The sequence below is a fragment of the Phyllostomus hastatus genome, unplaced genomic scaffold, assembly GCF_019186645.2.
Source record: "Phyllostomus hastatus isolate PE091 unplaced genomic scaffold, TTU_PhHast_1.1 phas_contig_542, whole genome shotgun sequence".
In the NCBI taxonomy this organism is placed as follows: Eukaryota; Metazoa; Chordata; class Mammalia; order Chiroptera; family Phyllostomidae; genus Phyllostomus; species Phyllostomus hastatus.
The window spans coordinates 4,317-20,234 of record NW_025333904.1 but is presented as its reverse complement, the minus strand read 5'-3'; the positions used below and the strand labels follow the sequence as shown (position 1 = coordinate 20,234).

The following is a 15,918-nucleotide window of genomic DNA, read 5'->3' as shown; positions in this document are numbered from 1 at the left end:
TCTATTTATATAACATTAGCAAATGACAAAACTATAGAGATGGTGGTAGGTAGAGGACTGAGGTGGGGTGGGAGGTGAGTGTGAATACAAAGAAGTAGCATAAAGGAGTTCTTTTGTGGTGATTGACTAGTTCTACATCTTGATTTTGGTCATGTTAGGCTTTTATACTATGTGTATAATTTTTCAAGTTTAATTTTTACTACTTCCATGTAAGCATAAACTCATACTTTGTCCTTAATAATAGAGGAGATTGTTTGGTAGTAAAGTGTAATACTAAACTTCTCTGTTGTTTGTACCTATGGATGTACATAATCATTGTTTTACTTTTGTGCTTGTTTCTTCCACACTTACTATTTCCATAGTGATGAGTAGTTTTCCTATGTTATTTACACAATCTTTTACATTTTTCAATGGATGTGAGCTTTTTATCTTAACTTTTGAACACCCACTAAGAACTACCACCTTTGTAGTGATTTGGAAACCAAAATTAACTCTCCACTTAACATGCTTAATTCTCTGTAGTCCCTTTGCTGTTCTTACTCTAGTCACATCCCATAATCTTCACAGCCTGTTGTGAAATGTGCTAAGTATTTATCTCTGTATGATTCTTTTCTTGATGGATAGAGGGTGGAAGTACAAGAATGTTACCCTGCAGATCTTCACTTTATTTCTTTTACTCTAACTTGGATATTGATTTGGATATGTAAATTGTATTCTTGGGTTTATATCTAAATAGAAAAAATATGTTCCCCAACTGTTCCAGATCCATCTACCTGACTCTGGCCCAGAGCTGACACTGGGACTAGAGGGTTGATATGCACTAGATCAGAGGAGATAGTGACAGGACAGTTGTCCTCACACAAAGGTTGGTGCAAAGTCTTTCTCTCAGACTCTCTTTAGAGCAAGAGGATCTTCAGCATCTCAAAGACATGGTTTCTCTTTGCTTTATGCTGCTATTCAGAGTCTGATTCTTACTTAGTAGAAAGGCCTTACTTCTCTTTCAATCTTATTTCCTTTCAATGGGAGCTGAGTCTTTTTTAACTGAGAAATTTATTTAATATAGTTTAGTTAAAATAATTATTGCAAGATTAAAACTCAGATTGTGTCCAAGCAATTATTACCACTTAGAGAGATCCAGTCAAACTCTTCTAGCAGGATATACAAAAAGGTGAAAGTGATGTGCAAAAAAACTGGGATCATCAATTATCAAATTTGTCATGGTGCTCATTTGATGATTGAATGCAGCCAGAAATTCTAAAAGCTTATTGTTGGTTAGCTAGAGTGAATGTTGCTTCTGTTTGTCCCTTGTGTTTGAATAATGTGGCACACAGGGACAGAATCAACCCTAGATTTACCATTTCTGGAAAAAGGAATTGTGATAATGTTACAGAACACAGTGGGGGCCAAAGTGGGGGCCAAAGGGTGATATACTATTACTGAAAAGAACCCCCCAGGTTCATTATGTCTGCCGCCAGAGGAAAGAGGTCTCTCAATGCCAGAGATTTGTGAAAAGGAAAGGAAATGTTTATTTAATGCTATACAAACTTAAAGTAGTGACCTAATGTCTTCATCAAAATCCCAAAGTCCCTTAAAACACCCACAAACACACACAGTCTTTCCTTCCCCCTTTGCCGAGTCTGGGGTACCGTATCTCAGGAAAAGAAATAGAAGTCCATGGCTCAGGCAGCCCCAGTTCTTCCCAGTAATCTGTCTCAGCTGGTAGGCTTCCCTTGCTTCCTGGCACCATCAGCTGTGTCGCTGGGATCTCTGCTAAAGCCAGGTGGTGGTTCCCCCTTCTAAAGCTGTGGGGGTCCCCATTCTGGCAAAGGTGTGAGGTTCTCTCTCCACTGCCCCAGCCACGTGGTCCTCTCTGCACAATGGCTGAGGGAGTCTCCACTCTGCCAAAGCCGTATGGTTCTCTCTCCCAGGGCTGCTGGGAGGGGGGTCATCACTCTGCCAAAGCCGAGTGGCAGTTCTCTGGTAAAGCCGCATCTTGATTCTCTCTCATAGGGCTGCAGGATTCTCCACTCTGCCAAAACCGCGTGGTTCTCCCCTCAATGGCTGCTGCATCTGGGTTTAAATCCCCATGCCATTCTTCCTCTGCAGCCCCATTTCCAACTCCTCCCACAATTGACCACACTTGCCAGCACTCTCATATCCTTCCAGCTTCACTGGGCTGCCATTGTGGGTCTGGGCAAGCATGGCCCCATGTCATGGAGCCAATCTTCTCCAAGTTCCCACACAGGTGCTGTAACTTGGGGGAACTGCCTCCCAGTTATGTCTTGGTGGGGAAGTTACTTCCATTCCCCTGGCTCAGAGCATGGCCACAGCTATTTAACATATCTATGTAACCAGTTAAAGTTTATAGAAATGTTAAATGACCACACCAGAGGTTAGCTGCAAAGCTGTTGCTATGCAAAACAGCTCTCAATGGCCCTGCTCCATGTGTCCCTTCACCCAGCTCACATGTGTGGGGGAAGGGGGTGAGGACATCCTAATATTTCCTGGACACCTTGAGTTCTGGACCCCATTTCAAATCTCTATTTGGGGCTCCCCTCTTGGCTGCACCCTGTTAGAATAACAAGTCAGGTAACATTCATTCAAGACATGAACCTATTAAAAGTGGTAGTGATAGTGAAGAAATATATTCTCTGAAATGAGAAATTCAGAATATGTAAGTATTCTCCAGCAGGACTTTGTCTCATTAAGTATTTGATGATTACACTAACCCAGTTCCATTTATTGAACTGAAATGAGTAAAAAATGACAATTTATTTAAAATGGGGAGAGATGAAAGAGAAAAAGACAAAGAATGTAGAGTGAAAAAGATCATTTTAGAGAGAAGAAACACATATAAAACACAGTTTCAACAGAACCCGATGGTTTAGGAAATGCTGAGCAGTTCAGTATTGCTTGTTCCTAAAACAACTGTAAGGAACGAGCTAATGATGCTAAAGAGAGAGAGTTCCAAATGTGGAGAGCTTCATAGGATATGGGTTTTGAGTTTTCCAGTGCAGTGTGCTGTTTCCCAAATTTCGATTTAAGGTAGCACATGGGAAGTTTTTGAAAAGTAAATGTACATATAGTTTGTGAAGTTCAGAAAAATTTCTATTATTTTATAGATATTTTTGGTAATAATATATATTCTACTATTGAACAAAATATTTATCTCTTTAAGCTAGTAAATGTAAAGAAGATTTGGTTATATAGTTATACAGTTAAAATGCACGTAGGGGAATATTCATGCTGGCATGCAAATAACTTAATTTTGGAAACTTGGTATAGCTGATTATAAAGCAGTAGTGCTTTTTAGGCAAGAAAATTACATCTTTTTGGCTTGCCTGTCCTTCTTCTCTCCTTTCTTTTTTTTTGATGAAGCTCAAGTAATATATAACAATCATTTGGGATACAAAGAGTTGAAAGTAAATAGAGTCACTTAAAAAGCTCTTGTAATCGGGGAGGTTAGAATTATTTGGTGTCTGCACAAATACAGTGAGAGAAGAGAATGAAAAAGAGATAGAGTTAAAAAAGGAGAGAAAATGATAGGTTTATGAACACAGACTGTATCTTGTGAAAAGACACAGTTTGTTGGAGATGGTGGAGATTTAGGATGTTGGGATATAACTAGACCATAAAAAAGGCAGTTAGAGTGAAAGATATTGCTGTGTAGTAGTAGATGTTTGTCATTATATTCTATAAAAATTTGAGCTAAATGAGAAGAGCTGCCACCATTTCCCTTTTACCTAGCAACCTTCACTTTGAACCTCTCTTTTAGGTTTTAGAGAGAGGTGAAATGTTTTGGAATATTCAGTTACATGTTTCTGAGTTTATCTTCCTAAGAGTAAACACCCAGTTCAGGGCCAGTTTTCCGAGTTTTACGCTGGTCAAGGAAGGTGTGACACTCTCTGATCCTAAAGGAAGGTGAGAGCATAGTCTGAGGGGAGGTGACAACACTGACTGTTCAACTGAGACTTCACTTGAGGAAAGAAGAATGTTTCTAGATTAAATTTTCCATGATGAGATGGGTGAAAATACCTAAATACTTAAAGAATAGCATTGGTCTATGAAGCTCAGAGTATTTATTATGAATAATTTCCTTTCATCATAGGTACAAGTAAAAACTCTGCAGTAAGAAAGAAGACAGGACCCTCATTTATTGAAAAACAATGTTACAGAAGATTCTTCAAAGAGCTGCTTGCTTCCAGAATGGTGCTACATGGTGCTAAGCTCAACATCATCATACCCAGGGTCTTCTTGTCTCAGGACCAAAGAGAATCTTTTCTCTTCCATGCTAGTGTTGACAGCTTCACTAGGAGACTGGAGAGAGATGCCTGAAACAGTAAGGAGAATTCTGATGTCAGTGGTGACAAAAAGACAAGACAGAGTCCTCTGGAGGAAGGAGACTAGTACAAAGTGGCTACCAAATATGTGTGGGGGCCCAGAGCTTACGTGAAAGGCTAGATAGAGCTCCTTTAGACTGATTCTGCTTCTCTGCATAGTATTGTCTTGATCTCCACAGTTTGGAAGGAGGTGGATGAATAATGACAAGGAGAGGAAAAAAGACATGAATGTTCTCTTCCACACCAGTGACCTGATTTCTTAATAAATGGAGGCAGGAGATGACCTCTCAAGAGCACCTCAGATGACCTTGCCTCAACACCTCAATAACAGATCAAACCTGCCTCAAAGTGTTCATGAGAACAGTCTGGGTCCTCTGTCAGATGCTGAAAGGGAGCAGCTCAATCAGATCCCCCTGCTGCCCAGGGCCACATGCTCACATATAAACAGAAAGCCTAGTCCTAGGGAATGAAGGTTTTTGTCAATTGAAATGTTGAGAGAAAATTGTATCTTAGTTTCCTTTCAGGGCTGAGATGTTATGACTCTAATTTAGGCCACTGCATATTTTGTGTTAATAGTGGGCAATGTCAACTTAAAACATTTGGTTACATGGTTCTCCCAAAACAAATTTTTATAGTTCAGAAATTTAATTTACATTGATATTAAAAAACTTTCCAGATTCCTTCTCACAATCTGAAGAATCACCTATAATTATTGTCAGAACATATATTTCAGCTTGAGATATAAAATGGGAACAAAGCCTTTGCAACTCATAGAGATGTTTACATCAATTGATGGTGGACATGCACACAGTATGTTTCCCCTTTCAGAAGAGATGAAATGGCTACAATATACTGGGATAAAGAAGAGCTCATCTTATCTAAGTATCCAAATAAAGAAAAACTGACTGTCTATAGGTCCATACTCATCTTGTCCATCACAAGGAAATGAGGCTACTGGAGACCAAACTGTCCACTCACCTCTTTGGGAATACCAGACATCACCTTGCTCTTTTGGGAAAAAATAATTCTCCCTCATGCCAAGGGAAGAAGGAATTTCAGAAACAGATAACTCTTCAGCATCATCATAACCATTTCCTATGGCATTGACATGTTGTCCTGGGGGCTCTGAAACAGATAAGGATGTAGGTGAAATATCAAAATATGGTTGGACAAGGTGATGCCCTAAGTCCCTTCTAATGCAGAGATTCTAATAGCTAATAAATATAGATACCATATTCCATGATTGTCTCAAAGGTATATATTTGATCTCAATATTCTCAGACATTATATAAATCTTTTAAACATCCCAAAATATCAAGGTCAATAATATTTTTCTAACATGGTCATTTATACCACAAAACATAAACAAAAGCTATTTTGCTATGACTTTCAGGTACTATTTTCAAGCATATGGGTACAGAGTTGTAATATGTAATATGCACATATCAGTGACTGAGGGAGGATGCATTTGGAACAAGAGAACCCAAGCTGTCCACGTGCCTTCTGAAGCTGTGGGAGACCCAGAACTGGCAGAGAGAGGGAAGCCTGGACACAGGTCACTCAGAGACAGGAGATCCTACCTGTCCCAGTCACAGGAGGTTTGTATTTTAATCCCCTCTAGAGCTCAGTTGACCTCAGGATTTAATCCCCAGGAACTCTCCTGGGCATGCTTCATCCCAAGAGCTGCTCAACATTATTATCTGGAGAAGATCCAGGAGAACACTCTTCTCTCTTATGTCTCTTATAAATAAGAGCTTGTGGCACTGGATAAGTATAGGCACTAAGCACTCCAATGTATTTCAGGGTTTATTGAAATCATTTTTTATCTCAATATACACATAATCCACTAAATGATCTAAATATCATACTATCTCAGGATCCAAACATACTTCCCAATATTCACTCTTGATACAGAATTTTTAAGGTGATCAGTTTTAGGTGTTTTAATAAATGGCCATTGAATCCATAATAACACACTGGATGTGTGTTTGTAACTGAGTAGAAGTAGCTGTGAATACAGAGAACTCAGTCTGATCTTTTCTTTCTGTGGTCACAGAGTAGACAGATGGAGGAAAAATTGTGAATTGGAGAGAAGGGATCCTTTCCATACTAATCATAAGAGATGATGGAATTCTCCTCAGAAAAATTCTTCCTCTTCATCCCTATCATCTGAGGGAAGACCTACTATCTGGAGTAGAGTCAGAGTCTCCATTCCCCTCCTTGTCCCCTGTATAATACAGCAGCTTAGTCACTGAGTCATCAGACAGGTTTCCTGATAGGGAGAAAAACATACAGACAAATGGAAAAACTTTTTCCATAGGAGACCCACTGTCATTGTTTAGAAAAAACCTTGAGACTTCAGGCTTGTAGAGAGAGGGCTTTCAGCTCCTGGATTAGGAGGAGGCTGATTGTGTGAAGTTGAGTTGGTGGTTGGGTCTGTGCTTGCTGAAGATAACCCATGGCCAGCTCGTGAACAGAGGGGAAGGCATGGAACCCACCTGAGCTGTCTGACAAGTCCTCCTTCTCTAGTTTTACGGGGTAATCAATCTCCTGGTACATGACCTCATTGGGAGCATCTTCAACAGCAGACAAGGCTGGGGAATGTGGCATGAGTGTAGAGACTACCCTGCAGATGTTCCCTTTACCAAGAGACAAAGCTTCTAGCACTCTGCAATGCTCATCCTTGGAAAACCCCCTATGGGCTACCAGGGCCCCTTCTTAGCCCTGTGACCCTTTGGGACAAACCTAGGTTTCCCAACCCTGATTTTGATCCTATGCCGAATTCCATAGGCACTATTCACATAGGAGGTCATAATTTTTTTAAAGGAAGCCTAAATTATTGAGTGGTTTTACATTCACCCCAGGACAAAGGATTCAATTCTTTCAAATTCTGAAGTCTGTTGAAGAGAAAGTGGAGTTTTGCCAGATAATGGGATGAAGATCAATATTTATGCACTTTTCTTGATATCACAACTGACCAGTTCAATACCCTTCCCACTACTTTCCAGATCACTTAGCCTCCCTACAGCCCACTATGGGGCTCTGCTCTCTGTCTGTGTAGCTGAATCCCCAGGATGGTAAGGGCCAGAAAAAGAAGAGCCCCCAGTATGCTACAGAGGATCTCAGTAAGGAGGAGATACCAGAGATGAGCTGATCTGATTGGGTGCCAGAGAAGAGAAGTAGGTTGTGCATGCAGTTTTAGAGAGGCTGATAAATCCAGGAGAACATGCCTTTATCCTGGTTATCTCCTGAGTCCTCAAGACCATGAAATCACCTTTCAGATACAGTGGGTCTGCCTGAACCTCAAGATGTGATCAACCCAGGTCCTGCCCTGAGCATTGTCAACCCAAACTAAACCTGGTTTTAAGGGGTTTTTATAAAATGGTAGCTGGTAAGGCTTTGGAGAATTACAGCTGCCACAACTTTATAGGATTATAAATTCCTGATCATCTTTCCTATACTGACATGATTAATTTTGCCAGAAATATGTAAATTCCATAGAGCAGGCCCCTAAAAATATGGATGTCTCTCGTATCACAGGAGATCAGGCAATAGTCCTCCCTGGAACCAGAGCACAGAATAGCAGGTTAATTCAGGAAGTGCTTCTGGGTACAAACTCATACATCCTTTAATCATAGCCCAACATCGTTGGACCTCCCACTCAGCAGAGCACCTCACTCCAGCATCCTCTTTGTGCTTGCAGTTGTTCTATCCCCAGGGCTCTGCAGCACAGGCCCACAGGGAGGACTCCCTGCCCCTGCATTGCACCTCACCCAGCCAGATGTGCCCATTTCCTGGGCCAGACACTGCCTCCTGCAGGGCTTCCAGGGCAGAGCCACAGCCCAGCTGCTGACACACCACCTCAGCCTCTGCCAAAATTAGTAATTTTGTTATTACTAATAAAAGTGCTAAGAACATTTGTGTACAGGTTTTGCATAAACATAAATTTTTATTCTCTGGGATAAATGTCCAAGAATGTAATGACTGCATTGTGTGGTAAGTGCATGTTTAGTTTGAAGACAGTGCCAAAGTGGTTTTATACCCACCAACAATGCAGTATCTCTGCATCTACATCAGTATTTGTTATAATCACTATTTTTTTTTGTGATGATCATCAGCTTAAAGATAACATTTATGTATTTATTTTATTTTTAAAAATTATTTTATTGTTGTTCAATTACAGTTATCTGCATTTCCCCCCTAACACTCTCCCCCAACCCAGCCAAATCCACCTCCCTCCCTTGCTTCCACCCTACCCCTTGGTTTTGTCCATGTGTCCTTTATAATAGTTCCTGAAAATGCTTCCCCTCATTGTTCCCTCCCTATCCCCTCTGGCTATTGGTAGATTGTTCTTAATTTCAATGTCTCTGGTTATATTTTGTTTGCTTTTTTGTTGTTGTTGATTATGTTCCATTAAAGGTGAGATCATATGGTATTTGTCCCTCACCACTCAGCTTATTTCACTTAGCATAATGCTGTCCAGTTCCATCCATGATGTTGCAAAGGGTAGGAGCTCCTTCTTTCTCTCCTGTGTAGTATTCCACTGTGTAAATGTACCATAGTTTTTGGATCCATTCATTTACTGATGGGTACTTAGGTTGCTTCCAGCACTTGGCTATTGTAAAGAGAGAGAGAGAGAGAGGGAGAGAGAGAGAGAGAGAGAGGGAGAGAGAGAAACGTCAATGTGCGGTTGCTGGGGGTTATGGCCTGCAACCCAGGAATGTACCCTGGCTGGGAATCGAACCTGGGACACTTTGGTTCCCAGCCCGTGCTCAATCCACTGAGCTACGCCAGCCAGGGCTGTTTGCTGTTTTTTGATTGTTGATTATGTTCCCATTAATGGTGAGATCATATGGTATTTGTCCCTCACCACTCAGCTTATTTCACTTAGCATAATGCTGTCCAGTTCCATCCATGATGTTGCAAAGGGTAGGAGCTCCTTCTTTCTGTCTGCTGCATAGCATTCCACTGTGTAAATGTACCATAGTTTTTGGATCCATTCATTTACTGATGGGTACTTAGGTTGCTTCCAGCACTTGGCTATTGTAAATTGTGCTGCTATGAACACACCAGGTGCATAGGTTCTTTTGGATTGGTGTTTCAGGGCTCTTAGGATATAATCCCAGCATGGAATTGCTGGGTCAAAAGGCAGTTCCATTTTTAGTTTTCTGAGGAAATTCCATACTGTTTTCCACAGTGGCTGCACCAGTTTCAATCCCATCAACAGTGCACTAGGGTTCCCTTTTCTCCACATCCTGTCCAACACTTATTTGTTGCTTTGTTTATGATGGCCATTCTGACCAGTGTGAAGTGGTATCCAATTGTGGTTTTAATTTGCATCTCTCTGATGACTAGTGATGCTGAGCATCCTTTCATATGTCTCTGGGTCCTCCATATGTCCTCCTTGGAAAAGTGTCTGTTCAAGTCTTTTGCCCATTTTTATTTATTTATTTATTTTTGTCTTCCTGGAGTGGAGTCGTGTGAGTTCTTTATATATTTTGGAGATCAAAACCTTGTCCAAGGTATCATTGCCAAATACGTTTTCCCATATAGTTGGTTCTCTCTTTTCATTTTAATGCTGTTTTCTTTAGCCAAGCAGAAGCTTTTTAATTTGATGAGGTTCAATTTGTTTATTCTTTTCTTTATGTCCCTTGCTTTAGGGGACATATCAGTGAAGATGTTGCTGCGTGGAATGTCTGAGATTTTCCTGCCTATGTTTTCCTCTAGGACTTGTATGGTGTCATGACTTACATTTAAGTCTTTTATCCACATTGAATTTATTCTTGTGTATGGTGTAAGTTGGTGATCAAGTTTCATTTTTTTGCATGTAGCTGTCCAGATCTCCCAACACCATTTGTTGAAGAGGCTATTTTTACTCCATTTTATGCTTCTTCCCTCTTTGTCAAATTGTTATGATCACTATTGCTCATTTTAGCTACTCTAATTGATGTGCAGTAGTCAACTGATGTCTTTTAATTGGACTATTTGTCAATTTACATCTAATATAATTATAATATGGTTGGGTTTAGCACTACCATTTTGCTCTCTATTTTCTATTTACTCTCTCTCTGTCCCTTTTGTTCTTCTTTTCCTACTTTCTTTTTAGTTAAATGAACATATGTAATATTCTGGTTTAAGTCCTCTACTGGCTTTTTAGCTATATAACTTTACATCAATTTTTAGTGGTTCCTCTAGAAATTAGAACATGCAGCATTATCTTATCACAGTCTGATGAGAGGAAAAATTGTACTAAGTCAGGTAAAATATAAGAACTTTGCAACAGTGTGTTTCTATTACTCCCATGCTTGGTGCTACTGCAGTCATATATATTACACCTCACATGGATATTGATGACTATACTATATCTTTAAATCTGTAAAACTCATATAGCTAAAAGTTCCAGATTCTTCTGTCTATATTCCTTCTGGATCTCCTCTCATCTTCCTTGCTTTCTTGCCCACTTAGATGCAGGTTTGTGGGAGAGTGCTAATTTGTCCTCCATCAACTTCCAATAAAGAGAGATGAGTTGATATAATTTGCTTAGAAGGCTTTATAAATAGATGGACAAGAAATGAGGATTTCTTGAAAAATTAAGAGGAAGTGATGGAGAGGAAAGTCTGAATTTAAAAGGATTTGATAACTTTCCTGGCCATTGAGGCTCAGTTGGTTGGGCAGCATAGTGCAAACCGAAAGGTCATGAGTTAGATTCCTGGGGTGTGGGTTCAGGCCCTGGTTTGGGCTTGTGCAAGAGGTACATTTACACAATGGAATACTACACTGCAGTAAACAAGAAGAAATTCTTACCTTTTGCAGCAGCATGGATGGACCTGGAGACTATTATGCTAAGTGAAATAAGCCAGTCAAAGAAAGACAAATACCATAAGATCTTACTTATAAGAGGAATCTAATGAAAAACAGAAAGTAGTGAGAAAAATAGAGGCAGAGGCATAGAAAACATGCAACAGACCAACAGTGGTGAGAGAGGAAGGAGGAGAAGGGGACTGGTTGAAAGGAAGTGAAAGAATTAGTCAATAAACATATAGGAATAAACCATGGACATGGACAATGAGGTGGGGATTGACTGTGGGAATGAGGGGTGGACTGGGTGGGGAAGGGTAAAGGGGGAAAATTAGGACAATTGTAACAGCATAAACAATAAAATATTTAAAATAACAAAAGGTAGGAGCTCCTTCTTTCTTTCTGCTGTGTAGTGTTCCATTGTGTAAGTGTACCAGTGTTTTGATCCACTCATTTACTGATGGGCACTTGGGTTGCTTTCAGCACTTGGCTATTGTAAATTGTGCTGCTATAAACATTGGGGTGCATAGGTCCTTTTGAATTTGTGTTTTAGGATTCTTAGGGGTATAATCCCATCAGTGGAATTGCTGGGTCAAAAGGCAGTTCCATTTTTAGTTTTTTGAGGAAATTCCATACTGTTTTCCACAATGGTTGCACCAGTCTGCCTTCCCACAAAAATGTGTACTAGGGTTCCCTTTTTCTCCACATCCTTACCTGCACTTGTTGTTTGTTGTATTGCTTATGATGGCCATCATTCCCTTCATGACAGCATGGATGAAATTGGAGATCATTATGCTAGGTGATATAAGCCAAAGGGTGAAAGACAAATGCCATATGATCTCACCTACACCTGAAACCTAATCAATATAACAGACAAACAAGGAAAATATAACCAGAAACATTGAAATAAAGAACAAACTGAAAGCAACCAGAGGGAAGAGGAGAGGAGAGTAACGGGGTAAAGAAGAGGAAGGGTCATTAAGGAACATATATAAAGGACCCATGGACAAGGCCAAAGAAGGTTAGGTTTGAGGGTGGGAGTTGGGGTTCCATGGGGTGGAGAGAGTGGTGGGGGGAAAATGGAGACAACTGTACTTGAAAAACAATAAAAACAAAAGAAAAAAAAAGGATGGAGTTATGGAAAAACAGCTACCAAGACTACACAGTGCTTCCTCCCTCCCAAGGAACATGAAAGTTAGAGAAAGGCACATGGTCTAAGTGATACTATCAAACATATGAGGTCATCCAAATTTTGAACCTACAAGAAGAATGGGCATTGAGAAGTTCAAATTCATCCTGTCTAGGTCAGAGACAAAATATGACAGAGATTAATTAATCCCACTCACCTGTCTGAAAAGCTCTCACTCCATTCTCCTCTGGGAGCACTTCCTGCTCACCCATCTGAGAGGAAGAAGGAGCCTTGGGCACTGGTAGCTCTTCTGCATCATCGTAACCCTCGGCAAAGGCATCAGTCCTCTCAGCTGAGGCTTCTATGGTCAGACAAAGGGATCAGGTAAAACCACAGTAAATGGGTTGGTTTAGATAATACCTACAGTCCTTTCTGACCCAGAGATTCTGATGGCTGCTAAACAGAGGCACCATTCACCCCATGCTTTAACGGGTCTTTCCAAGACCATTTAATTCATTTCTGTGTGCCAATAAACCAGAAAATGATCCAAATATGTCAGTATTTCTTGATTAAAACTAAAAATTTTTCAAAGGAACTCTTAAAACTGAGGACTGTTACTAAAATATTATATCAGGTTATACTTTCCAGATGTTATTTTTAAAAATAATTTGTGCTCTTGTGACTGAATGAGGGTGGTTGTGGACACTGAGAGCCTAACCCCATAATGGGGCATTGCAGAGCCACCAGAGAAGAGGGAGACTGGGAGCCCAGTAAGACAAAGGAACCCTCTCATCTCAGTCAAAGGGGGACTACTACCCATGGCTCTCATCTCTGGGGGAAATTTCCTTGCCCCCAGTGCCCAGCCAGGACAGATCTACCTGTCATATCTGGGACAGATTTATAGTCACTACTCTACTCACCATCCCTGGTGTGATATGGCAGTTTTGTTACTGAGTCATCTAACAGGAACACTAAAGTGGAGAAAAACATCACAAAAACAAACAGAACAATCTTTCCTGTGTCCATGGTTCCACAGTAAGGCCAGAAGAAATGATGGGTTAGCATGGCTTTGTGGTGTCAAGGGAAGGCTTGGAGCTCACAGGGACTGTGGACAGACTCCTCATGCCTCTGTGAGCCTGGGGTATATGTGGGGTCTGCATATGTTGAGAAGACCAGACTCCCAGCCAGTGGATGGCTGAGAAGTAGAGGTCCCAGGAGGGCAAGGCAGGGACACTCACCTGAGCTGCTCAGTAGATCCTCTTTCTTCGGTGTTACAAGATAGTCAATCTCCTCATACACAGCCTGGTCAAGAGCATCTTCAAAGCTGGATAAGGCTGAGCAAACCACCAGCAGGTCAGAGATTGCCCCCTGACAGTGCTGAACCAACAGGGTGATTCTTCATTGTATCTCCACTCACACTGGAAAAACCCTCACGGTTTTCAGGGCTCCTGTGTAGTCTTATGCCCAAGCACCATGCCTACACTTTCTTCCTTTGTCTGACCCTGTATCCAAAGGTCAGCTCCTACTCTTTCCCATCTCACATAAAAAGCCATGACTTAGGAGTGCTCATACCCCACTCTCTAGAATGTCTGTATATTCAGTCCTTAGTGGGTAATGAGGGGCAGATGGATTTTGCAAACTAATGGCATAAGAAAAGATGCCTTGCCCAGATTCTTCTTGGCACCCCTGCCCCATTTCCTGCCTGAATACACTTTCCATGTTACCCAGTACCCCATGCAGCCCACCTCTGTGTTCTACTCTCCATCTGTGCAGCTGAATCACCAGGATGATGAGGACCAGGAAGAGAAGGGCCCCCAGGATGAGGCAAAGGATCCCAGGCAGGGAGAAGATGCCAGGGACAGGCCTTGGGACAGATCTGGTCCCTAAAAGAACAAAGCCAAGAAGATTTGGAGAAGGGCACATGTACAGTTAGTCTCACTTACACCAACATTTCCAGAGAGCTCAGGACAGTGAAGTACCAGCTTCCAACATAATGGGATTGACTGTGACCCTGGTGGGCACTGCCCCAGGCCATGTCCTAAGATAAATTCAACTCCACTCCAGTATGGTCCATGGGAGTGCTGGGGGTTGTCAGGGAGTACTGGAAGTACAAGAATCTCTGAGGGCCAGGGCACAGCTTCAGCCCCTTCTCTTGGGCTCCACCAGACTAGAACACCAAACAATCTTGGCATAGGTGTCAGCTGCTGAGGAGCTACAATCATGGGGAGGTGAAGAAATCCTTAGAGCCAGCCTCCCATGGCCTGAAGGCATGAGAGACTTCTGGCACAGTGAACCAAGGAAGGGGAAGTTTGTCCAAGGAAAACACCCTGATAACTCCCCACCACCCAGTTGCTCCTTGGGATCTTTCCTTTCTGAGTTGGCTAATTCTGTCAGAGGTTCTATAGAACATGTCCCAAGAATTTGACCATGGTCTCATACCCATGGATGGTGGCACTGTACCTGCTGTAGTCGTTGGCAATGTTGTTCTTTTACCTAGAGAGAAAAACAGGAGTTGGGAGCACAGGAATTGGCCAGAATGCAGGGTAACCCACTTTTCTTACCTGAACCCTGCAATCTCCCTTAGGTTAGCATATAAACAATATTGTGTCCTCCCAGCTCCCCCTTTCCTAATCCAGGGCTGCAGCCCCTAGATGCTTTCTGAATACCAACTGCCCATCTCATCTCAGCCCAGCCCATTGCCCTACCCCAGCTCCAGCTCAAGAAGAGCTCAACCCACTCTCCACCACTTACCAGAGCACCTCACTCCAGCATCCTCCTCGTGCTTGCAGTCGTTCTGCCCCCAGGGCTGTGCAGCACAGGCCCAAAGGGAGGACTCCCTGCCTCTGCACTGCACCTCATCCAGCCAGATGTGCCCACTTCCTGGGCCAAATGCCGCCTCCTGCAGGGCTTCCAGGGCAGAGCCACAGCCCAGCTGCTGACACACCACCTCGGCCTCTGCCAGGCTCCAGGAGTCATCACACACTGTGCCCCAGGAGCCATTGTGCCAAACCTCCACTCGTCCTGAGCACTCAGTGCCTCCATCCCTGAGTCGGAGCTTGTCTCTGTCTGACAAGGCAGCAGGACCTCGTGTTACCTCCCCTGGTGGGAAGGAAGGAGCCCACAGGGGAGGTGTTATTGACTCATGTACCTGTGCAGGGCCCAGCAGCAGGACAGCTCTTGAATCTCATTCCTGCAGAAGCAGACAATGGGGAAGCACTGGATCAGGGAAAGCTGGGTGTGGTCTTGCCCCACAACAAGATTATTTGGGGTCCTTGGTTCAGTCCAATGACAATTGAGAAAACACAGGACTTATAGATAATCTAGTGGCCTGAGTTACTGAGACATTCACCGGACCCTAGCCTCTATCACCAGCTGAAATTACTTTATCTGTTTACTTGTTTATCGCTCTCCACATTCCACTACAAAACCAAATACAAACATACCCTGCACCCCCACCCCAATGAAAGCTCCCCTCGAGGAAGGACCTTGCATATCTTATTCACGTCTGTGTTTCTGCTATTAAGACAGTGCCTGGCACATCATATGCATTCATTCAAGGCATTGTACACATACATTGAGAACCTTCTATAAATGCTATGTATAGGAGCTTGATGAACAGTTATTGAATGAATCACTGAATAAGATCCAGTG

The 15,918-nt window shown here is 42.2% G+C and overlaps 1 protein-coding gene across 1 annotated transcript; it reads right to left on the bottom strand.

Annotated features, from left to right (window-relative positions):
* Positions 1-4,132: 4,132 nt before the first annotated feature.
* On the bottom strand, positions 4,133-15,457 carry LOC123824103 (antigen WC1.1-like; the record flags this gene model as incomplete). The annotated part of the gene is made up of 7 exons (XM_045847214.1): positions 4,133-4,331; positions 12,485-12,628; positions 13,506-13,601; positions 14,013-14,150; positions 14,728-14,760; positions 15,019-15,333; positions 15,416-15,457. Coding segments are annotated over 7 exons (887 nt in total), but the record flags the coding sequence as incomplete, so codon positions are not given.
* Positions 15,458-15,918: the final 461 nt, after the last annotated feature.